This window comes from Balaenoptera borealis (assembly GCF_965194805.1).
Source record: "Balaenoptera borealis genome assembly, chromosome: 7".
NCBI lineage: Eukaryota > Metazoa > Chordata > Mammalia > Artiodactyla > Balaenopteridae > Balaenoptera > Balaenoptera borealis.
The window spans coordinates 68,511,165-68,533,485 of NC_138864.1; the positions used below are offsets into that span (position 1 = coordinate 68,511,165).

The window sequence follows — 22,321 nt, forward strand, 5'->3', positions numbered from 1 at the left end:
AATCACTCTGCAAGACATTTTCTTGAATCCAGTGCAGAAAGACCAAGTGGCAAAATTCCATCCATAGAAATACTGTGAGGCGTCCAAAATAAAAATCTGAGCGAGAACACTGCCCTTTCCCCACCCGCATTAACATTAGAAGTAAGAAGCTAACCGAAATTTTTGTAGGAGAGAGGACAAAAATCCCTAGGAAAAAAAATGTTCAAAAACTATGAATGTTTCAGTGGCTTTCCCCCCACTCTGGGTGCCAGAGGATAAACAATAACAGCTGCTGATAATCTGTTATAGGCTTGGAACTTAGAAATGAAAACTGAAAGTGAATTTTGTTTCCAATTTTTTTCCTTTCAACTTAACCAGGAAGCAGTTACTGCTTCGTTTTGTTGCTGGCCTGCTGCTTGTGTAAGCATGCAGAGAAATGGGCATCTTATTTTAGGACCTGTCCCATAGAAAATGTTTAGCATTTTAACCTTGAACATAATTGGAATAGTATAATAAATTGCTTCTGAGAAGTGACCATTTCCTTAGTGGGGAATACACCAAAATTCACCTCTCCAGAACAATTTGTTTTTTCTCTGTCATACAACTTTAAGAGATCACCTTGGGTTTTTGTTGATGATAAATTGTACCTTAAGTGTTTATAAGTGGCCACATGTTTTCTGAAGATCATTCTTAAGAACGTTAACCACATAAAGCCAGTCTCTTTGTTTTAATAGGAAATAACAGCTATTGCATTCATGATTTTCAAAATCAATTTAACTTTCGTATTGCTTAAATGGCTTGAAGAATTTTTTTTCCCAATCCTTCATTCATAGGAGTAGAATCAGGAGCAGTTTTGGGGAGTTAGATTTTGGGCAACACTTTGGCTTGGAATAATGGCGGTTTGATTTCAGCGTTTGCTTGCACATAATACAAATATTAAGAATCCTGATACTTCTTCCAATCTTGGAAAACAAAGGTCTGTCTGTTAGTAGAGCTTCCTCCTAATGTGGAAAAACATAAATATTTAAAAACGTGAACAGCTCTTTATCAAAATAATTGACGTGTATTGACAAGGGCCATTATAAGAGTTATCACAGCAACAGAACGGAATGTGGTATAAATAGAAATGTTTTAAATTTAAGTGTAGTAGACTTACAATTAATAAATCTTCTCTGGTAAGAGTCTTCCTCTTTTTTTCTTTTTCTCCATTTTAATTTAGCCAGAAATTTCTCCGAGTTCGATTTGTACAGAGAACTCTAATGTTCAAAAGGCAACAATTCTCCTTCCCTGTCCTCTATATAGGAGGTCAGTAGTTGCTACTAAAAGTTTGTGATGCCCAAGGTCATCACGGTAAAGCAGTATTTATAACTTTTTCCTAGGTCTCAGGATATGAACCACAAACTCTTATGTCCTATTCTTTTATAAAGTGTTCTTTGAAGATTAATCTGTTTTTAATTTTTATTTGAGCTTATTTATTCCTCACCTAATTTGGGCCCCATTGAGGAAGATAATAGATGTAATATAATAATAGGTAACCTACAGTATCTTATTTTATACTTAAACTTTTACTACATATTCTTCTCTACTCTTCTCACATGATGCTTACTAAATTTTCTCATTTTATACTTCCTGATTTATGATGCATTAAAAATTGGTAATTTTTAAAATTAAAATATCAGCAACTAGCCCTTTTCTAATGCCCATGAAGTGTGTTTCCTATAGAGGACTTTGTAATGGTTCATATATATTCCCTACACTCATTCCATGGGTAAGACTTATGAGGAGATAAGGAGTTGCCATATTTCCTTCTAAAATTTTTCAAACCATTCCTTTGCACTTATCAAATCCACCTTTGGCATGTTGAGTTGGTTTTGTGCTTAAGTTTTGCCAGGTGTTTCATAGTTTAGTCTTATGATATCTCCTGGTGTTGGAATTTACCCAGGGTGCCCAAGGCCCTCGGGGACCAGTGGGCGCTCCAGGACTCAAAGGTGACAGCTATCCTGGTGTGGCTGTAAGTGTGGACATTGCTTTTATTTCCGTCCTTCCTCCCTCCCTCTTTTCCTCCTTTCCTCCTTCCTCTCTTCCCTTTCCTTCCCTTCCTTTCATCCCTCCCCCTCTCCTTTCCTCCCTCTCTCTCTCCCTTCCTCCCTTCTTTTCTTTTCTTTTCTTTTTTTTCTTTCTCCCTCCTTCCTTTCCTTTCCTTTCCTCTTCCTTCCTTCCTTCCTTCCTTCCTGAACACTGCACACAACAAGGTTGCTTCCTCGCCCCCTTATTATGTCATCTCAGGGCCCTCAAGGATTACCAGGACCCCCTGGACCAAGGGGTTTACGTGGAGTGGGAGACACTGGAGCAAAGGTAAGCCTTTAAAGTAGGTAACAGTAGCTTTTAAAAATGTACCTTTAGTTTGGTAAAGGTGAAAATCTTTATCAGACATGATAGAAGAGGAGAAGCATCTACAGAATTGATCAAGTGATTTTTCCTCATCTATCGACTTCCTGGGCCTTGTACTCACTTGAACATGTAGATTAACTTTATGGTTTTTGGTAGCAACCCTCACATTCCTTTGCTGCCTGGTCTTCCTGTACCAAGAACAGACTTTGGTTCAGATCCCTCCCCTCTCTGGCCACGCCTCTGCCTAAGTGCTCTCATTCGATACCATGGCTTTAATCACTATCTGCACACTGATGGCCTCCAGGTTTCTATCTTCCCTCCTCTAAGCCCTGCTTTCACACGTCTAGTTTCTTACCATACATCTCCTCTGAGATTTCTCACAGACAACTCTAACCTAACATCCAAAATAAAGCCTTGGATTTTCACTCCATAAGCCTGGAAATGGTGCTACCGAGCACCCTTTGCTCCTGCCATGATACCTGAGTCATTCTTGGTCCTTCCTTTCCCTCTCTTCCCTCCCCGTGTAGTCCTATGGTAAATCCCATCAGTTCTACCTTCAAGATATATCTTGCTTCTGGCTGCTTTTCTCCTGCTGCTTCCATCAGGCAGCCCACCATTATCTCTCACCTGGGCTATTCAAACCTCTTCACTGGTCTTCCCTCTTCCACCTCTGCCCTTCTATTACCTAGCAGGCAAATTGATCTTTTAAAACCATAAATCAGATCACATCTCTTTCCTTCTCAAAAAAACTCTCTAATGGCTTCTCTTTGTACAGAGAACAAACTCCAAGCACCTTCCATGGCCTCCGGGGCCCTTCACAACTTGGCTGCCACTCCCGCCCCTTGCTCCCTTGCTGCCCACCTCTAGCCACACTGGCCTGCCCTCCTTCAGCTCATTCCTGCTTCCAGACCTTGGCTTTGTCAGGATAGCTCCTTCTTCAGGTCTCAAATCTTGCCTCCCTGTCCGCCATACAAAAGACAATCCTCTCCCCACCCCCATCGCTGTCACGTCCCCCAGTGTGTTTCCTCCACAGCATGCAGCATTTCTGAAATCATCTTGCTTATTTACTGCTCTGCATACTTCACAAGAGTATCAATTTTCCTGCAGGCCGGCTCTTTGTCATACTAAATTCTTGGTACCAGAACTAGATGTGCTACCCAGTAGGAACTCTATAACATGTTGAATGAATGGAAAATGAATAATCAGTATTACCCTACAGAGTGAAATTCTCCTTAGAAATATACCTACTCACTTAGTTTTTCAAATGCTTCCAGGTCATTAGAGAAAGAGGTTGTAAGGGCCTAATGTCAACTTTTTGTCTTGAGCTTTTGGCCTCTGCCCCAGCATTTGGGAGTGTTGACACCTTGATACTGCTTCTGTACAGTGGGGCAAGTACCCTTTTGGCCTCTCCCAGGTAGAATGAAAGACTGGAGACCCATGGCACTCAATTCATCTCTAAAGGAGATCTTGATTCCTGCCCATCTCTGTGTGTTAGGGTAATCAGGAAAGTCAGGGAGACGTGTCTAAAAGTGCTGAGTAGGCTGTGCTGAGGACAGACACCCTAGGTGCTTTTGTCAAGGTTCTGGCTTGTCTGACTCAGGACTGAATCTGATCCTCATTTGAATTTGCGTATTGAAATATTCTTTATCTATATTTATTCTTTAAGGCAAAGTATCTGTCAAAATGTTAAAATTTAAAAATAGAAAGAGGAACTTCAATATGTAAACCACATTACTTTCTGCTGAGCAAAACATTGGTAAAAACTTTTGTTTTTACACTAAACATTCCTTTAGTTATGGAACTAGAAGCTTATTCCTATTCAAAATAAGGCATGTGTTAAATATACTGGAATGCATTTGTATTCCAATGGAAGCATGTAACCATTTACATTTCCACAGAGTAGATTATTATAAATATTTTATATAAGTATACATTGTATTATATTAAATTATACCATTGCGTTACTGCTTTACATTTAGCAGTAATAATAAAGACGGGCACTTAAGCACAGATAGTGAGCACTTAAAAATTTGACTCTTGTGCATGTTCCACCATGTCAGGTTATTTAACATGCAGACTAAACATTTACTAAATGAGTTCATTTATCATTTCCCTCTAAAAGTCACTTGTATTTTTTTCATACACATTTTAAGGGGAAAAATCACAGGAAAAAAAAAATGTTCTTTCAAAATTTTATCCTGCCTATTTTCTGTTGTTGTTAACAGCATGTTGCCAGAAGATGTCTTAAGCGAAACTCACATTCCCTCTGCTAACTCACACAGGAGGCTGAGTGGAAGCAGTAGCCTCCAGCCCACGTCTACTGAGGGGAGATGGGAACTCAGGCGAGGACCTGCCTCCATCCCGCTGCCTTCTCCTTCTCTCTGTCGCCCCTTCCTGTGGATGCTGGGAAAATGCATTACCCTGGCCCTCTCTAGCCCTGGAAGGAGATGTCAAGAGTGCAAGCTAGTCTTAGAATCAAAGAACCTGTGGATCATGAACTTGAAAATAAAGGAAATTCCAAAAGCAAACACCAGCTTTGAATAACTTTCAGAATCACCTCTCTTCTTTTATAGAAGGCTTAGAGACTTTATGGGCCCTTTTTCATTTTTTTTTCCTGAAGAAAACTTTTGGACACACACACACAAGCACACACAGCCCAACAGAAGCTGGTAAAGAAAGGGAAATATTTGGAAAAGTCTAATTCCACTTAACTTTGTCCTTTTGGTTTGGTAAAGTGGAGGTGAGACTCTCAAAAAACCTAAGGTTGCCAATGGTAGCAAAAGCACAGGACTCAAATGTGTGCAAAATTCCTCTCCTTCCATTTTTCCTTAAAATGGCAGAGAAATTGTAAGTGCATGGAAATGTGTGGGTTTGTGTGCATGCACACGCATGTGTGTGTAATTGTATAGACATATATATCAGACATGTTTCTTATTTAAATTCTGTGTTGTCACCTTAAAATGTTGGCCTTAGGGCATTAACTTACAAAACAAATGTGTTTTGAAATGAGGAAACCGTTAAGGTTGACGATTAATTTATGGTGGGTTTTGCGATATTTAGTTAAGGTCACATGTGTTTAGCATTTGACACAGACATTAGAATCAAAGCTTCTATGTTTCAAAACATATAAAAAGCAGTCCCTGACATCTTGCACCCTTGTGGCACTCCATGGCTTTTTTCCAAGTGGAAGAATTCCATTATGACATCAGTGGTTATAGTACTACTCTATACACTTCCCTTGAATGAATGTAATCCAAATTTTGACAAGGGCTTCTGAGAGATTTCTAAAATTCTTGTAAAAACTACAATTTCCAAGGAGATAGTAGATACAGTTTTAAAATCCACTTTTTTTTTAGTTTTTTGGCCGCACCGCAAGGCATGCGGGATCTTAGTTCCCTGACCAGGGATGGAACCCATGCCCCCTGCAGGGGAAGTGTGGAGTCTTAACCACTGGACCACCAGGGAAGTCCCTAAAATCTACTTTGGAAACATGCCAGAAAGAGGAACTGACAATTCGGGGTCTTTTTGCTAAGTTGGAAGCGCTCATCCAGTTCCCTGAACCCTAGACCCAAATTGTCTGCACGATGGTGGGGAGGGCAAGCTCAAAGATTCTACCTAACACTGCTGCCATTTCTCTACTGGGCCCAGAAAGACTAGAAGGACCCTTTGTGATTTGGGGACCATCATTATATAAATCTTATCTCCCTTTGAGAAGCCCAGATAATTCTTTGCTTCCGTAGTTTCACCCCCATAGGCTAGTGAATCACCCCAGGGCTGATTCACTGACATCTCTGAGGGTGAGAGTTTGTTCTTGGCCTCCTGGACGAGGACCACAAGGAGTGGCTCTCCTGAGCTCCAGAAGGGCAGGAGCATCTTACCAGGCACCTCCCTCAGCTCTTTCAGCCCCCATCAGTGTGCTAGTTCATCACAGAGAAAGCCAAGGCCTTCCCCAAAGCTTTGGGGCAGTTGAGCTTAGGCCAATTCTTGCAAAGAGGAACCTTAACCTGGCTTTGGAGCCCTCAAGGGACCTTTTAACCATAAAGTGGTTGGAATAAAGTCTGGGCAGAAAAGGCTTGTTGGGTTGTTGTTGTTGTTATCATGATTGTATATGACCTAAATATTATATGTTACCTAAATATTTCCAGAAGCTCATGGCATTTTTAACAACTCTCTTATTTTATAGATAAGGAAATCAAGAGCCAGAGAGGTTGAGCAACTTGTCCCTTTACAATATAAACAGTGTTGATACTATATTGTGTTCAGTGTGAGAGGGAGTCTATAAATATGGATGAATGAATGAAAAACTAAGTGCATGAATAAATCAGAGCAGGTAGAATGACTTGTCCTGATCTACAGATGCTCAGTCTTCAATACTGTCCATTTTCCAACTACCTCGGCACTGTTTAGTGTACAGTTAGATTGTTTCTCTTTCCATTCTAGTTTTTCCATTGTCAAAACAAATTATGTAAACATTAAGCAGAAGCATAAACCTAAAACCCAAAGAGTTAAACATTTTCCAAAAGCTTTAAATGTTTGAATATTATAAATACATGCTTTATTTGACAAAGGTGACCCAAATTCATAAATTAAAATGGAAGTCTATGTGAAATTCCACTGAGTATCATTATTCTAAAAATGTTCCCAGCATCTGAATCGCCCCTCTGTTCTCTGCAATGGCTCACATATGTGCACACCACCAAGAGGCAGTGGTGGAACAGAGGAGCGATTCACGCAGAGATGCATTAGGAATTTGTGGATTCCACTGGTGGACATGGACTGGACAAGGAACTCCATTTTGAACTGTGTCTGACAAGGAGGGCTGGCCTAGGATACAGACTTAATGCTAGTAAAGTTGAGGGTCCATGATTCCAAATTGGGGTTGAAGAAACCCACCTTTTATAATATGACTGCAAAATTGCTACAGGAAGGACAATCAGCTTGAAAAGAGGACTAATTAAAGCCAGAGCCATATCAAGTTTAAATACCAGGCAATTGGACCTTCAGATGCCAGAAAAGGTCACTTGACTAGGTGACTTTTCAAGGTTACTCCCCAATACAGTTCCATGCATGATCTCTGAAATCAGAGCTGGAATGTAGTCTACCTTATAATTTTCAGTATTGCTTTCATTTCTCCTTGCTGTTTTCCTAGCTCTGCATTTCTCTTCCCCGGAGTACATACATACCTTCCCTTCAGCCTTAAGAATGCACACTAAATCCTCTTATCATTCAACACCCACGTCACCATCAACACATTTTGATTTTTAATCATGCAGACTGGAGGAACTTTCCCCCAGTGGAAAATTATATTGAATATCCGTACAAGAGAGCCTTCTCTTCTCCCTGACATTAAGGGCGCTGTCAACGTTTCTATTTTTGAGGTTTCTAACTCAACTAAATAAGAAAGTGTCCCTTTCCAGTGAGATTCTTGGTACAGGAGAATCATTTGCTCATCTTTGATGAGTTGATTTTGAGAAAAGGAAGAAGCAATCAACAACAAATCCTCCCAAATCCTAAAGCAAGTTTTTAAGTTATCATTTAAGATACTGTTGCTTTGGGGTAAATATTAAAGTTCTAGGAGAGAAATTGATTTGAAGAATTGAAATTATTTTAAATATTTTGAAATTTAAAGCTGGGAAAATACACTAAAGGAAATGTTATAGTGACTTGAGTTTTGGTTTTCTGGCACCTTCTTGTTTCCCCATCCCCCTGAGAAGTGTGCTGGTAATTGTTACTGTCTCCCTTTTCATCTTAAAGGGTGTCAGTGAAAAGCAACTGAGTTGTATGACAATGGCCAGTCTATAATTAATACACATTATCAATATCTGGGTTGTCTGTCCATAAGCTTAGAAGAAGGCCTCTAAAATTTTCATTGACATCCTGGCAACCACAATTGAGGTATTCAGGAGTCACCAAACCGTTACATATACTCGTTACATAATTCATTCCAGAGTGGTGCTTATATTTGTGGTAGTTGGAGCCTTAGTAGTTATACCTTAATTTTATTTAAAAGCCAGAAAGAAACATTAAGCAACTGCTAATCATCACTTTGACTTCTTCTACCTTATTTTAAAACTCAGTCATTCCTTGGTTTCATCATTTAGTGGACTCTTCAGAGTAACATTTTTTGGGGGAAATCCTTGAGAGGCTAATTCTTTTCACAGTGAATTCAATTTGTTTTTTATTGTCCCAAAGTAGAAAAGCATGAAATCACTTTTAGAACAACTGTAACCTGCTTCCACAGCCCTCTCATAGAGTGACAGAGACTTAACTGGCACAAACAAAGGGAGAAACGGTGATTAAAGCTTTATTAATATATGTAGGGGGAGAAAGTCTAACGGGCTGTCTTGTCTCTAAGAGTACTATCTTCTCAAATATTATATTTAAATCTTATAAAACATAAAAGGGGGTCTTCCCTGGTGGCGCAGTGGTTGAGAATCTGCCTGCCAAGGCAGGGGACACAGGTTTGAGCCCTGGTCTGGGAAGATCCCACATGCCACGGAGCAACTACGCCCGTGAGCCACAGTTGCTGAGCCTGCGCGTCTGGAGCCTGTGCTCCACAACAAGAGAGGCCACGATAGTGAAAGAACTGCGCACCACGATGAAGAGTGGCCCCCACTTGCCGCAACTAGGGAAAGCCCTCGCACAGAAACGAAGACTCAACACAGCCAAAAATAAATAAATAAATAAATTAATTTAAAAAAAAACATAAAATGTATAACAAACTATTTCCTTATCACTGGTCCACTTGAAACCTTTACCACTTATTAGCTCTGTAACCTCAGCAAGTCATTTAATCTCCCTCAGACTTGGCCTCCTCATCTGTGGCTTGGGATAATAAGCCTACATCAAAGGGTTATTCTGCGAAGTGAATGGAATAATGTCTACAGAACATTTTTATGAATTCTGACACACTAAAGTAGTAGTAGTAGTAGTAGTAGTAGTAGTAGTAGTAGTCGGGGTACGCATTACTATGCCAAATGAAGTATATTTGCAGTATGGATAAAAAGAGAGTAAGAATTTGTGTAGCTAGGAGATCTGGAATGAAACCAATTGAAACATCGGGGAAAACCACAAAACTGAGGAATGGCAATAGAGGCAAAGGGAAAGGGAAGCCTTAGACAGCTGGGTACTTGTGTAGGTTGTGTGGGCCTCTTGGGAATCTTACAATCAGGATGTTTTCTTTCTTCTTTTTGAGAGAGTGTGATTGACTCAATGTAGGAAAAGGACTTTCACAGCCACATAGCCATCGTCTTTGCATTAAATGGCAGCTGGAAACAAGTCTGGGGAGAAGTTATCATCTTGCATCTAGCTCCAGCCAACGCCAAGCTGGGAGACGGACTCTGGAGTCAGACCTGGGTTTGAATTGCTTCCAGCTGCATGGTTTTTGGCAAATCATGTATCCTCTTAGGCCTCAGTTTCCTTATGTATAAAATGCAGTAAGTTGATATTAAGAAGTTCAGATAAGATAATGGCTAAAATGTTCCTGCCACATGATAAAAAATAAATGTTAATTATGAGTTCTTTTATTAAAAATTAATTATAATCATTTTCATATTAACCAAAGCAAATATTTGCCAAAGAGAAAATGAATGCATGTGATAGTGCCTTTGCTTTCTTTTTCTTCTTTTCTTTCTTTTAAAATGTAAAATGTTCAATGAATGATTGGGCCATCATAAGATTATGTATGATTTTAATGAGGTTGAAACTAACCACACTGCAGGGTTATGGTCTAGGTAAAACCTTTACTGAATCATTTGCTAATTTCATATATGCAAGCACTGCAGAAAGTCCTAAACTTGGCCATTTTCTATGAAATTGAAAGGAGTATCTCCCATCCAGAATCCCTTTTGTGGGCCAAGAGGAAGCTGTAGGCAATCTAAATAGTAATTCTTTTTTTGAGGGAGTGGAGATGAGAGGGTAGGGGTAGGATTTATAAGACTTCTGGTCTTATGAAATTGATGGACAAAGTTAAAAATGGCAACTCCAGAATTTGCTTTCAGGTCTTTTCATTATCTCCTAATGCAAGGGCTCCCTCTGCAGGCTCCAATAACCTTAGATCCTGCGTGGGAAGCAAAGTCCAGCTATGCAAGTACCTGTTGTAAAATCCTATTTGTGAATGTCACTCTATCCACAGACAATAAAACTACATATCTGAAAATATCATAGTAAATGCACCTCTTAGGTACCATTGGTGCTGCACTGTAGCACAACCAGAGTTATCAAGGGATGAAATGAGTCCTGACCACGGTCCTCTTGTGCTCATTCACCTTGTTGTGGTCTAGCATGGATGCATGGCCCATGGAACAAAAGACACTATACATTTTCAAGAACCCACCATAGTGGAGGGGCACTATCTCTGTGGACTTACACAGCTCATTAAGGGCTTGATATTCCCATCTACTGAAAAGTATGATCCATAAACACCAAGGAACCACCCTAAAACCTGTTACTGACCAACTCTAACACTTGCAGAATGTGTTAAGATAAGTCTTGGTTTAAAGTCTATCAGATTCATAAAAGCATATATCAGGTTATATTTACATAGATCAAGAGATTACAAAAGACAACTGTGATAGGTAAAACATAGTTATATGTCAACAATTACATAGAAAAGGATGGATAGCTTGTTTGAAGTAGACACTGCAGTACCACAGTTGACATGGATCACACCCTTAAAGCTCACTGGCCAAGGTTCAAATATACAGAGGGCAATAAGGTGTCCACAGAGGCAGCTATTCTATTGCATTTAGCCTTTAGACACTCCTGAAGGGTGACGGTTGGGGGAACTGAATAAGAGAGAAAATGGAGCAAGTGTGTGAAACAGTAAGGTATAATTGGAGACCCTCACCTGGTGAATTTATAGATACTCCTTTTAAAGGTACCTCAGAAGTACTCAAGAAAGAAGAGATAACAGAAATGTATATAATATAGGACAAGTTCATGTTCTCTACTTGGAACTCTTGATGATAGGAGTGATCATTTAAGCTGGGAGAAACTTGGGGTCACTAAAATTTGGCAGTCAGAAGGAGAGAGGTGTTAAAGAGATAATTAGCACCTGTGGTCTCAAAAGCAGCTAAGTATTAAGTGGAAGAGATGGATAGAGAAAACCAGAATCATAACAGTGGCCTGCAAGCAAAAGGGAATACATAATTATGAAGTAGAGATTAAAATAATTAACTCAGTAATAAAGTTTAAAGGTTTTCCCCATTTTTAAAGGTCTTGTTTTCTCTAGAAGTATTTTAGGGTTTGGAAGTAGAAAGCAAAGCTAAATAAAAGATGGGATTTTTTCTACGTAAACAATTTAATCATTTCTTATCATTTATGATTTTTGCACTGTTGAAAGCTATTGATATAAGCTACTTAGCTCCTAACAGGACATGGACAAAACAGAACCTAGGCCTAAGAGCTTGGGAGTCTAGGTTCAAAGCTTGGTTCTGGCCTTTTTTTTTCTTTATAACTTTATTGAGGCATATTTTACTTATCATAGAATTCACCTATTTTAAGTGTAGAATTCAATGATTTTTTTTTTTAGTACATTTACCACGTTGTACAGCCATCAACACAAATCAGTTTTAGGACATTTTCATCCCCCCAACAAGGTCCCTCGTGCCCATTTACAGTTAATCCCCCTTCTTAATTCCTATTCCTGGCCCCAGGCAACCAATGACTTACTTTCTGTCTCTATCGATTTGCCTTTTCTGGACATTTCATGTACATGGACTCAAACAATATGTAGTCTCAAATGTTTGATTTCTTTCATTAAGAATAGTTTTTGCGGTTCATCCATGTTGTAGCATGTAGCTATAGTTCATTCCTTTTTATTGCGGAATATACCACATTTTGTCTATCCATTTAGCGGCTGATGGACATTTTGGTTGTTCCCAGGTTTGGGCTATTATGAATAATTCTGCTAAGAGCATTCATATGTAAGTCTCTGTGTAGACATATGTTTTCATTTTCTTTGGGTGTATACCTAGGAGTGAAATTACTTGATCAAATGGTAAAATTATGTTGAACTTTTTAAGAAACTGCCAAACTGTTTTCCAAAGTGGCTGTACCAGCAACACACAAGGGTTCCTATTTCTCCACATCCTCCTAGCCCTGCCTCTCGATAGCTGTGCAGCTTTGGGCAAACTTTAGTCCCCTCTGTAAAAAACCAGGTGGGGTGGGGAGTTGAGATTTACTAAGCACCTGCTCTGTGCTAGACATGGCGGCAGAAGCATGGCATTCTTTGTCTGCCCCCACTGTCATCTCCATGAAAGGTAGATATGATTTTCTATGTATCTGATGAATTTACAGAGGTTCAGAGAAGTTAGGTAAGTTAGTCATTGTCATACAGGATTCTTGTGAATACTAAATTATATCAAGTCTCATATATGAACACGCAGAGCACAGTGTTGGGGACACAGAAGGTGGTTAATAAAGAGATTTTCATTTCTCTGCTTCTTCCCATCATTCCCGTCTCAAATAGGTCTAACCACAGGGCCTGACCCACGCCAATCAGGCCCCACCACCTTTCTGGTGATAGTTGCCTATTATGAAACTGTCATGCATTGGCGAATCTAAAAGCCTTTAGAGAACCCACCCCGCAGTCATAACCACTCTAGGGGCAGGAGTATCCTAAAGCCAATCCCTAACCCAAGTCGCATGAAAACATGAGAGCAACCAGTTCAGGAGAGGGTTATATCTTTTAACGCTTGTTTTTTATTCTTGTCTCTTCTTTCTCCCTCTCTTCACAATGGCAGTAATTACTTTTCCAAATTCCTGAGAAGGGAGTTCCGAAAAGTATATATTAAGGTTGCCAAGAATTTAATGGACTTTATTGCTCTGAAATGAACCCGTATCAGTTGGCTTGATAAATGGCAATAAGAAATGAAAACAAAGAGGGATAACACTCCCTTGACCAAGTACAGAAAAGTGAGATGGAAGAAAAGGGCTCAATTATCATCTTAGTCAAATTCAAGGGTTTGGGATTTTAAAATATATTTCTGAATATGAAAATTCATATGAAATATTTTAATATGAAATATGAAATTTTATATGAAATATTATACAACATAAAGGTTTTTTAAATCAATAACTTGTCATTCATTGTGTGTTTTCAGGGAGAGCCCGGTGTCAGAGGCCCTCCAGGCCTCCCTGGGCCTCGGGGCATAGGAACCCAAGGGCCAAAGGTGAGTCCTCAGGTCTGTGCTCTGGGTGAGGGTCAGGTACCACCCATAACGATGCATAGGAAGTGCTCATTCTGATGCTGACTTAGCTTCTTCTTGATTGTTGATGAAGAGTCTTATTTTCTCATATCACGTGAACTTTCAGTAAAATAGAACATTTAGGTTTATAAAGCCATTCGCTTCCCCCAAAGAAATTAGAAAGTTAATGTCTTTTTAAAAAGTGATTGCAAAGTGCTCAAAATATTCCCAGGTTCCTTAGAGGCTGTGCCATCATTCAGAAGCACGTGTTTACTTTGGCCAGAGGTGCCTCGGGTCGCCTTTTAACAGGACACCAGCTGATGGATCTATTGTGTGTGTGCACGTAGTCCACTGTGTCCCCAGTGCAAGGGCCTAATTTATTGTTCCCGTGGAAGGTGAGAGGAACTTCCTTTGGCTCCCTTTGCTCTCATTTCTATTTCTTTTCCTTTTGTCGCCTCCAATTTGGTGATTATTTATCCTTTTATTCTTTTAATCCAGTGTTTCTCAATGAGGAAGATTTTGTCCTCCCCTTTCCACCCCAGGGGGACATCTGGCAGTGTCTGGAATCATTTTGGGTTGTTATGTCACACTGGGGAAGGAGTGCTACTGGCATCTAGAGGGTAGACGCCAAGGATGCTGCCGAACAACACCCTACAATGCACAGGACAGCCTCCCATAATGAAGAATTATCCAGCTCAGAATGTTAATTATGCTGAGGTTGAGGAGCCCTGTTTCAATTGTTCATTCATTTGCTTAACAAATATTCCTTTGATTTGTTCAAAAAGGAAGGTAAAGAAGTATCAGGCATGTTCATAGGGAAAACAGGTTTCAGCGAGCCACCCATCACAAATTCAAATGTCAAACACGTATATTTACACCCAAAATGCACAGAAGTGAATTAGAATCCTATTATCAGAGAGGAAAGGGAAAGGGCTTTATGAGTCAAAGATTTGACTGAGGATCCTAGAATTACCAAGATTCTTAGTTTATCCATTTTTGTCCATCAACTCCATTTTGACAGTGGACTATTTCTTAACCTTACAGATCCCTTTATATGGAAAAAAGATCCCTCCAAGATGTTAGTAGTTGTTATCACTGGGTGATGCAATGATGGGTCTATTTTTTTTCGTCATTGTCATTTTTATTTCTTTTTCTACTTTTTTTTTCCTATGAGTTTCTCTTACAATCAGAAAAAAATAAAGCTTTTTCCCATATTGGAAAGAAAAAGACTGACTTATACAGTAACTTTTATTAACTCAGGATTTCTCAAAGTTTGTTTCATCAAAATGTTAATTTGGGAACTTCTGGGATAAACAAAGTTAAACTAATCTTTCTATTGTGGGACTTCTTAGAGGCTTTAATATATTCATACCGTGGTGTAGAACATTTTCCAATCTTATTTGACCACAGAAGTCTTTCCTCAAGAAACATGGGGTCAACTTAAGCTGTAAGGAACATATACTGGGAAATGATGCACATTTTGCTTCATTTACATATTTTCTTAAAAATTCAACTCTGATCCACATCAATAGCTGAATCTTTAACTGCAACCCCTGTGAATTAATACGCCATATTGAAATGGAGTAACACAGTAAAGTCTACATAGAATTATGTGTGAGTGGTCTTCGAACCCCTGGTGTTCTAGGGGTTGACGGTAGAGCAGCTTGGAGGAGCCCAAGCAGACGAGGCTACGGGTCCAACGCTTCTGCTTACGCCAAGCAGCTCTGCCTTATCTCTTTACAGCTGGATTACATGTAAAATTTTTGCAAAGGATTCTGTGGCTTAAAATTTTTGTGAAAACACTACTTTATATCAATATGGGCAGCGTGGATGTAGGTCTTCATCAGACTGAAGTGAGAATGTAGCTGAGAGCAGTAGTCTGTGGTTTCTTTCTAAATCTCCTTAACCTTCTCTCCGATTTCTCTCTGTCTTCTAACAGGGTGATACTGGGCAGAAAGGCTTGCCAGGCTTGTCTGGCCCTCCTGGCCCTCCTGGCCCCCCTGGCTATGGATTACAAGGAATCAAAGTAAGTGAACAGGAGTGTGCCAGGGTCGCCTCTCAATTCACTAGGGCTATGGGGAGAAGAGGTTGTGGATAATACAAAATACGACTATTATGAAATAGACTTAATGTAAGCTTAGCAGTTTTCAGAGGCATCATCCAAAAGTGGAAACATGGTGTAAGTCCAATAGCTTCACAAATGCTAAACATTACCTAAGTAGCTTGAAGAAAAACTGAACGGGTACAGTGGTTTACTGTTCCGCCAGTTTCTGAGCTGAACGGAGAGTCTTTGCCCCACCACATGTGCTCTGTCTCCCTTAGCTTCCTCACCTGTAGCCTCCGTTCTTTGCCCAGGGCTTCCCAAGTTCCCAGTTTTAGCTCACAATGGACTCACCCGGGGAGCTTTTGAATAATGCTGCTGCCCTACCCCAGAAGAAGGAAAGCTGAATCTCTGGGGGTAGAGCTTGAGTACCGTGGGTATAAAAGCCCCCCACATGATTCTCCTGAGCATCCAGGTGAGAACCCTGACTCTGTGCTACCTGAGTTCACAACCATCCATTCTGCTTGATTTGTCTCAGCCGCGACAAGCCTATCTATCAAGATGGGACTCCCAGGGTCTCCCCTGTCTCAGTAGACAAAATTTGGCATCTACTGTCTGCTGTGTAACTTCAAACAATTCCCTCTTCTACTTCTAATATGGTTTATTTATTTTTTATTTTGTTACTGGCTCCCTCTCATTCTATTTGTTTCCCCCCAAATAAACTTCTATGGTTAAGCTTCAAAAATAATTCCCTCCTGGCTAATTGGTATTGGCTCTAAAAAAGTGGAAGCATTCAAAATAAACTCTTTTTCAGATAGCAGAATTTCTTAGTAGGCAGGAGACAGTAGGAGCTGAAGATAATAAATGTGAAAATGCTGTGTTGAAATTAAACCACCTACCTGTGTTAAGAGTGAGCTTTGTCAAGAGCAAAACTCATCGAATCTGTGATCAATCTTCCAATCTATCACGCAGAGTCTAGGGCTTCCACTGCAGGTCTTTTACATAACAGTTTTTCATCTTTCAGGCTGAGTATCAAAGAAAAGTCCAGTTAATACTGCTGATAGTGAACAAGCACAGGAAAATACAGCAAAAACCTGCTTCCTTGTAACAGCATCTTTCGTACTTAATCTTTCAATTCTACAGTTAAAAGATAGTTTTGTATTTATAAGTTTGCTTTAGCAATGAACCCATAATTGACCACTGGCTGGTCACCAAGCTCAGTTCACATGTGCTGTGAGTTCATTATCACTACCTAGTTAAATGCTGTGCCAGCTTTCTCCCTTTGTTATCTGGGAACTATTTCCTTATTTACATAGGGGCCTCTTGGGCTGCACTTAATTAATCCTTACCAACTCTGCCCTTCCTTATGCCCTTCAGGTTATGCCATGTTCAAAGCCCCTCCTGAGTGAAACTATGGTGGGAAATCTACCATAATAAGGAAAGAACCAAAATGAAAACTGCCACGTATCCAGTCTTATCAGAAATGAGATAACCTTTCCTCCACGGAGGGTAGTGGCCCGATGTTACTGGGCAGTGAGCCTTGACCATACTGCCTCACAAAACCTCCCCAGACATCCTGGCATCCTGTTGGCAACAGGGCAGAAGTATTTCCCTTAGGATGCCTACCTCGTTGGTCTGACCCTGGCTTATACCATCACTGCAAAAGGGAGGCAACTGAAAAATTGAATTGGTGGTGTTCCTCCGAGTCATTTTAACACTACATATTTAGTGAAATTTCATTTCTTATGTTCATTTGTTGAATTTATTTCACACCCCTTTCTAAAATCCATTTGAATCAGTGAAACTTGCTTTAATTGCTATGTCTGTTGGTGAGACTTTGATGGACGCCCTTGTTGTTAACCTTTAACATCAGGGCCCGACTTGTACCCCGTCTCTCTATGCCATCCCAACCATGGGGAAAATAAGGGCTTGGGCTGCAATCACAGAAGTGATTTGCTCTAGCACTGACCTAACTTCATTGCTAGAATATTGACTTTTCAGTCAGTTACTCATTCAGCCAACCAACCGACCGACCAACCAACAAACCAACCAATACTGACTGAGCACCACCTATGTCAGGGAAATAGGCTAAGTGCATCATAAAACAATGAGTAAAAAGATGTGAATTCTGTCCTCATGGGGTTAGACATAAAATAATCACTTTTTGAGCTTCAGAGCGTATGGAGGGGTGGCACGGGGAAATGAATTGGGTTACAGGGGTAGGCAAGAGCCCTGTAGGGTCCTGTAGGCCACAGTAATGAGTGGTCTTAATCCTAAGGGCAACTGAAAGAGCAGGGTGACATGATCGGGCAGGTATTTAGACAAGACTTGCCATTGCTCTGCGGTCCCCACTGTGGCCCAGCTGCTCCATGCTGCAGAGGAACTCCAGCTCCTCCAGGGGCCTCAGTGCTTCTTCTCAACCAGACATGTCTACTGATTGTATGGATGAATGCAAGACTGTGGCTCTTTTGTCCCAAGGTGGCCTTGGCCTTTCGGGTTCACAGCATAGGTCAGGAGGTTACATGATGCCACCATCTTGTCCCACGTGAGCCTCCAGCACTGACCATTTTCCCTAGATATGCCAGTAATCCTCAGATTAAGTCAGGAGGGAGAAGGGGTGGGGCTTGGTCTTGAGGGATTGCTTGACGTGTCAACTAGCCCTTGAAGGGCCAAGAGAGATGGAAAGAGAGGATGGGTCTTCCAGGTTAAAAAGCCAAGTATGGGGACAGACAGAAATGGCTTCTCCCCCCCCCCCCCCTTCATTTCTACTCAGGAGCCGTGCCTGTTTTCCTCTCTCCATCTTTGTTCAAGTCAGTTCCTGTGGCCTGATCAGCCCTGACATTCTCAGAGGATCAGGTGGTCCTTATAAGAATAGGATTCCTGATGGCCCTCCATTACCTTAGGAGTTTCTGAAGCAGATGTGTGGACTGGACCATGACTCCTGCTACGCAGAAACCCTTCATTCATTACAAAAACGAGCTTCCATGCCACTGGCTTCCATTCTCTGCTTAGGCCTGAACATGACTGATCTCTTACTGGCTGAGGAAACGCTCCCTGTGTTTAGGCTGTGGCAAAGGATGGGTTGACTGATATTTCAGGCCTCGCCAGTTTGTTACCAGTGTGAACAAACAGCCTCAATGACGTGCTGGGGGAATCCAGTGAACGCTACCTGGTAGAACTCCCAGTGTCTCCAAAGCTGACAAAGTGTGATGACTGCAGTGGTTCTGTGGTCACAGAGCTAACGGATCAACTTCCGAGAGTCCTGGGGCCCAGAAACGGAGGGAAACTTAGTCCCGATGACCGCTCCCCTCGATCTAGATTCTGACCTTAATGATCTGATGGAAAGAGAATGAGCTTGAGAGCCACTCGGACCTCGGCCTGAACCTGTCTAGCTGTGTAAGCTTGGACACCTTATTTATCTTTGTCGAACCTTAAAACGTACTCATCTTTAAAATGGGGATAATTAAGCCTATTTTACAAGGTGTTGTAAAGATAAAATTGTACAAAGCGCCTTATACACAGTAGTGGATACTCAACCAGAGCCTGGGCTATGGAGTCAACAGATTTGAATCACGGCTTCCTGAGTACTACACCTCTGCTTCAGTTTCCACATCTGAGGAATAATGATAGCGAGGATAATAATAGTACTATTTTCTGAAGTTGTTATGAGGAATAAATGAAATTAAATGAGACAGTATGTGTGATGTATCTAAAACAAGGTTTGACATATGGTTACATATGCAGTCAATGTTCGTAGTTATTCACATTATAATTTCTTCTTGCTTCCCTTCCCTTTCTACTAGTCCCTCTTACATATTCCAGAATGAAGGCCCAGAATTTTGACAGCCATGTGATGTAATGCTCTAAAACATAAAATATCGGTTGCATTAATTAGTGTAGGCCTGGCACCTGTACCAAAAAGACCACCAAATGTATAATGGGTCAAACACAACAGAGGTTTCTGTTCACATGGCAGGCCAATGGGAGTCTTCCTAATTGGTGGGCAATTTTCTTCCACGTAGAATTTCAGAGAACCTCAACTTCCATTTATGTTTCCTCCATTGGATGGGCCCCTTTACCACTTACACCCAGCAAGCAGAAAGGGGAGAGTGTGGAAGAGGCACACCTGATTCTTAAGGGTCTTGGCCAAGAGGTGACACACATCACCTCTGCCCACGTTTTAGTGGCAAGAACTAGTCTCATGGAAAGGTAGTCTAACTGTGTGACCAGAAAGAAGTGGAACCAGGGGTTTGTTAAAGAGCTGGCAATTGCCATGCAAAATTTAACCTGCCTCCAGGAAAGATGGAAATTTAAAAGCTATATGTTATTCTGAAGTATCTTGGTGCTTCCAGAAGAAAACAGAAAACAAGAGTGGTCTCCATGGCAACTTCCAGAATGCCTGTCACTCTCCTGATACTGTGGGGCACAGTGATCTGGCTTACAAGGACTCGGTTCAGCTTTATCATTCTTTTTATCCTATCTTCAAAAAAAAAAAAAAAACCCTCAGAGTCTTGCTATCTTCTTATTTCAAGCAGCATCAGAAGTACCACTGGATAATTTAGAAATTGCCTTGAGTAGACAGGCTGAGTACCAACCAGCCAAAGAAGTAGAGCAAACTTGGGGTTTAGTGAGACCAGGAAACAAACAAGAAATGCTCATTCTTGTCTTTGACAGAGCCAGGGCCAAAGGATGAAGGACACCTGAAACCTGGCAGGAGAGCTGTGGTCGAAAGGCTGGAGAGAGGCAGGGATGGCATCAGAGGAGGGAAGCAGAGTTGATACAATGAACCTCATATCAGGAGACAGAAAAGCCAGCGATTAGGCTCAGGTGGAGAATAAGGGAAGGGTTGGAGTCCTAGGGGATTACATGGGATGCCAGTATCACTGGAAATCAGCAGGGGTGTGATGATGGGTGAGTCAGCCCAGCTTGCATAGGGACACCCAGAAAGAAAACAGCTTCTCCCACCAAACCTCTCTGATTAGGAATTCAAAGTAGAACCCAGAACTTTGTAAGATTCTTGGCTCAATGTTTAAGGTTAATGTCATTTCTTAGGTAGTTATTTTGTTTGTTTTTTCAACTATATTTAAGTAACTGTGGCTCTGTAAATTCCACGTGCTCTTTTAACTGCATCAGGTATGTGGGCCACCTTCTGGTGTCCCTTTACCAGAAAGGCTGAAGCTTGACAGATGTCAGCATGCTGAGGTGGAAATCTCACAGGGAGCCTGCCAGCTTTCCATTTGGCTCCCACCTGTGACCTGATCGCATTGAAAGTGTTTCCAGAATCCATATGACTAGATTTTTGATTAGAGTGGACCTATTACAGCAGGGGAAATTGCCCTCCCTAAAAGCCAAATAGAAATGATTTATTCATTGAAATAAAGCTGACTTAAGGGGAAAAAAGAGTCTCACTTATAAAAAGTCAGGGGTGGGTTCAATATACTCTAAGTTTCAAATACCTGCAGAAAGGCTAAGATGCATTGACATTGGGAAGTTTTGCTAGTCTTCTCAATTCACAACTATGCAGATGATGGTATTAATATTACTAAGGGAGCAATACACACACACACACACATATTTTAATATGGTGAGTTTCTGGTGTTTCAATTTAAAGTTTTCCTTCCTCCTCCTGACCACGATCTAACAACAGCATCAAAAACAGAAAACAAAACCACCCTTGGTAATAGTATGATCACTGCATTCAACCTGAGCACACCTTAGAAATTAAATTGAAACAATAAGGTATATAGTTGACAGCATAACATAGATTGTGTGTCTTTATGCCAGAAACCATCTTTGAAATAACTTCTAATACTTTCCTGTATTGTAGTTTTCAAATTCCCATAATGATTCCTCTATGTAGAAAGGAGTCATCAGAACCACCTGAGAGTTTAAACCTTAAAATAGTTTGTTGTTTGGGGATTATACCTGCCAAAATGCCTGTGGCAGGGGAGGGCTGTGGCTAAAATTGATTCTGGTCATCAAAGTCCACAAACCTATTTTCAGACATTGAAGTCATCTTCATACCTTTATACCTTTTATTTATTTTTCTTTTTTTTTTTAACATCTTTATTGGAGTATAATTGCTTTACAATGGTGTGTTAGTTTCTGCTGTATAATAAAGTGAATCAGCTATACATATACATACACTTTATACCTTTTATTACTTTTTAAACCAAATTAAAAATAATTACATGGGTTACAAACCAAGCTAAAAGCACTGATCCCATAATATTCTCTATACTATAGGTTGAATAGGTCAGGGAAAGTTTTGCATTTATTAACTGGGGCTGGCTCTCAGCCCATTTGTATATCTCACTTACTGGTTCATGCTTTCATTTTCCTCCTGGGCCAAGGGGCTTTCATTTCTTCAAGCCAATTAGGAAACAGGATGGTATCCTTTTTTTGAATTTCCGAGTCTGAGGATATGGTATGGCATTTTCCTCTGTTAATCTCATTATTAAAATTTGCCTTTTTAATAGCCTATTTCCCCAATCAGAATTGGAATGGAAACATTAGGCTCTTAATTTAGTGGGGCTTGAATCATCATTACCAGCTTATATTTACTGTCTAGTTACCATGAACAAGGACCTTCTCAGTGACTAGTGACCATCACAGAAGTCTGTTTGATATCTACCAGACTCCTTACACTACTATGAACCTAAAAGGAAAAACTAATTTCTAAATCATTTTTTCCAAAGTATGTATTGTATCCTGCCCCAAG

The 22,321-nt window shown here is 40.5% G+C and overlaps 1 protein-coding gene across 1 annotated transcript in view; it reads left to right on the forward strand.

Annotated features, from left to right (window-relative positions):
* Window positions 1-22,321, forward strand: part of COL28A1 (collagen type XXVIII alpha 1 chain) — a 167,618-nt gene that overhangs the window by 93,732 nt on the left and 51,565 nt on the right. The window contains 4 exon segments of the mRNA XM_082400425.1: window positions 1,922-1,990; window positions 2,266-2,334; window positions 13,476-13,544; window positions 15,499-15,585. Coding sequence (XP_082256551.1) covers window positions 1,922-1,990; window positions 2,266-2,334; window positions 13,476-13,544; window positions 15,499-15,585 — 294 coding nt within the window.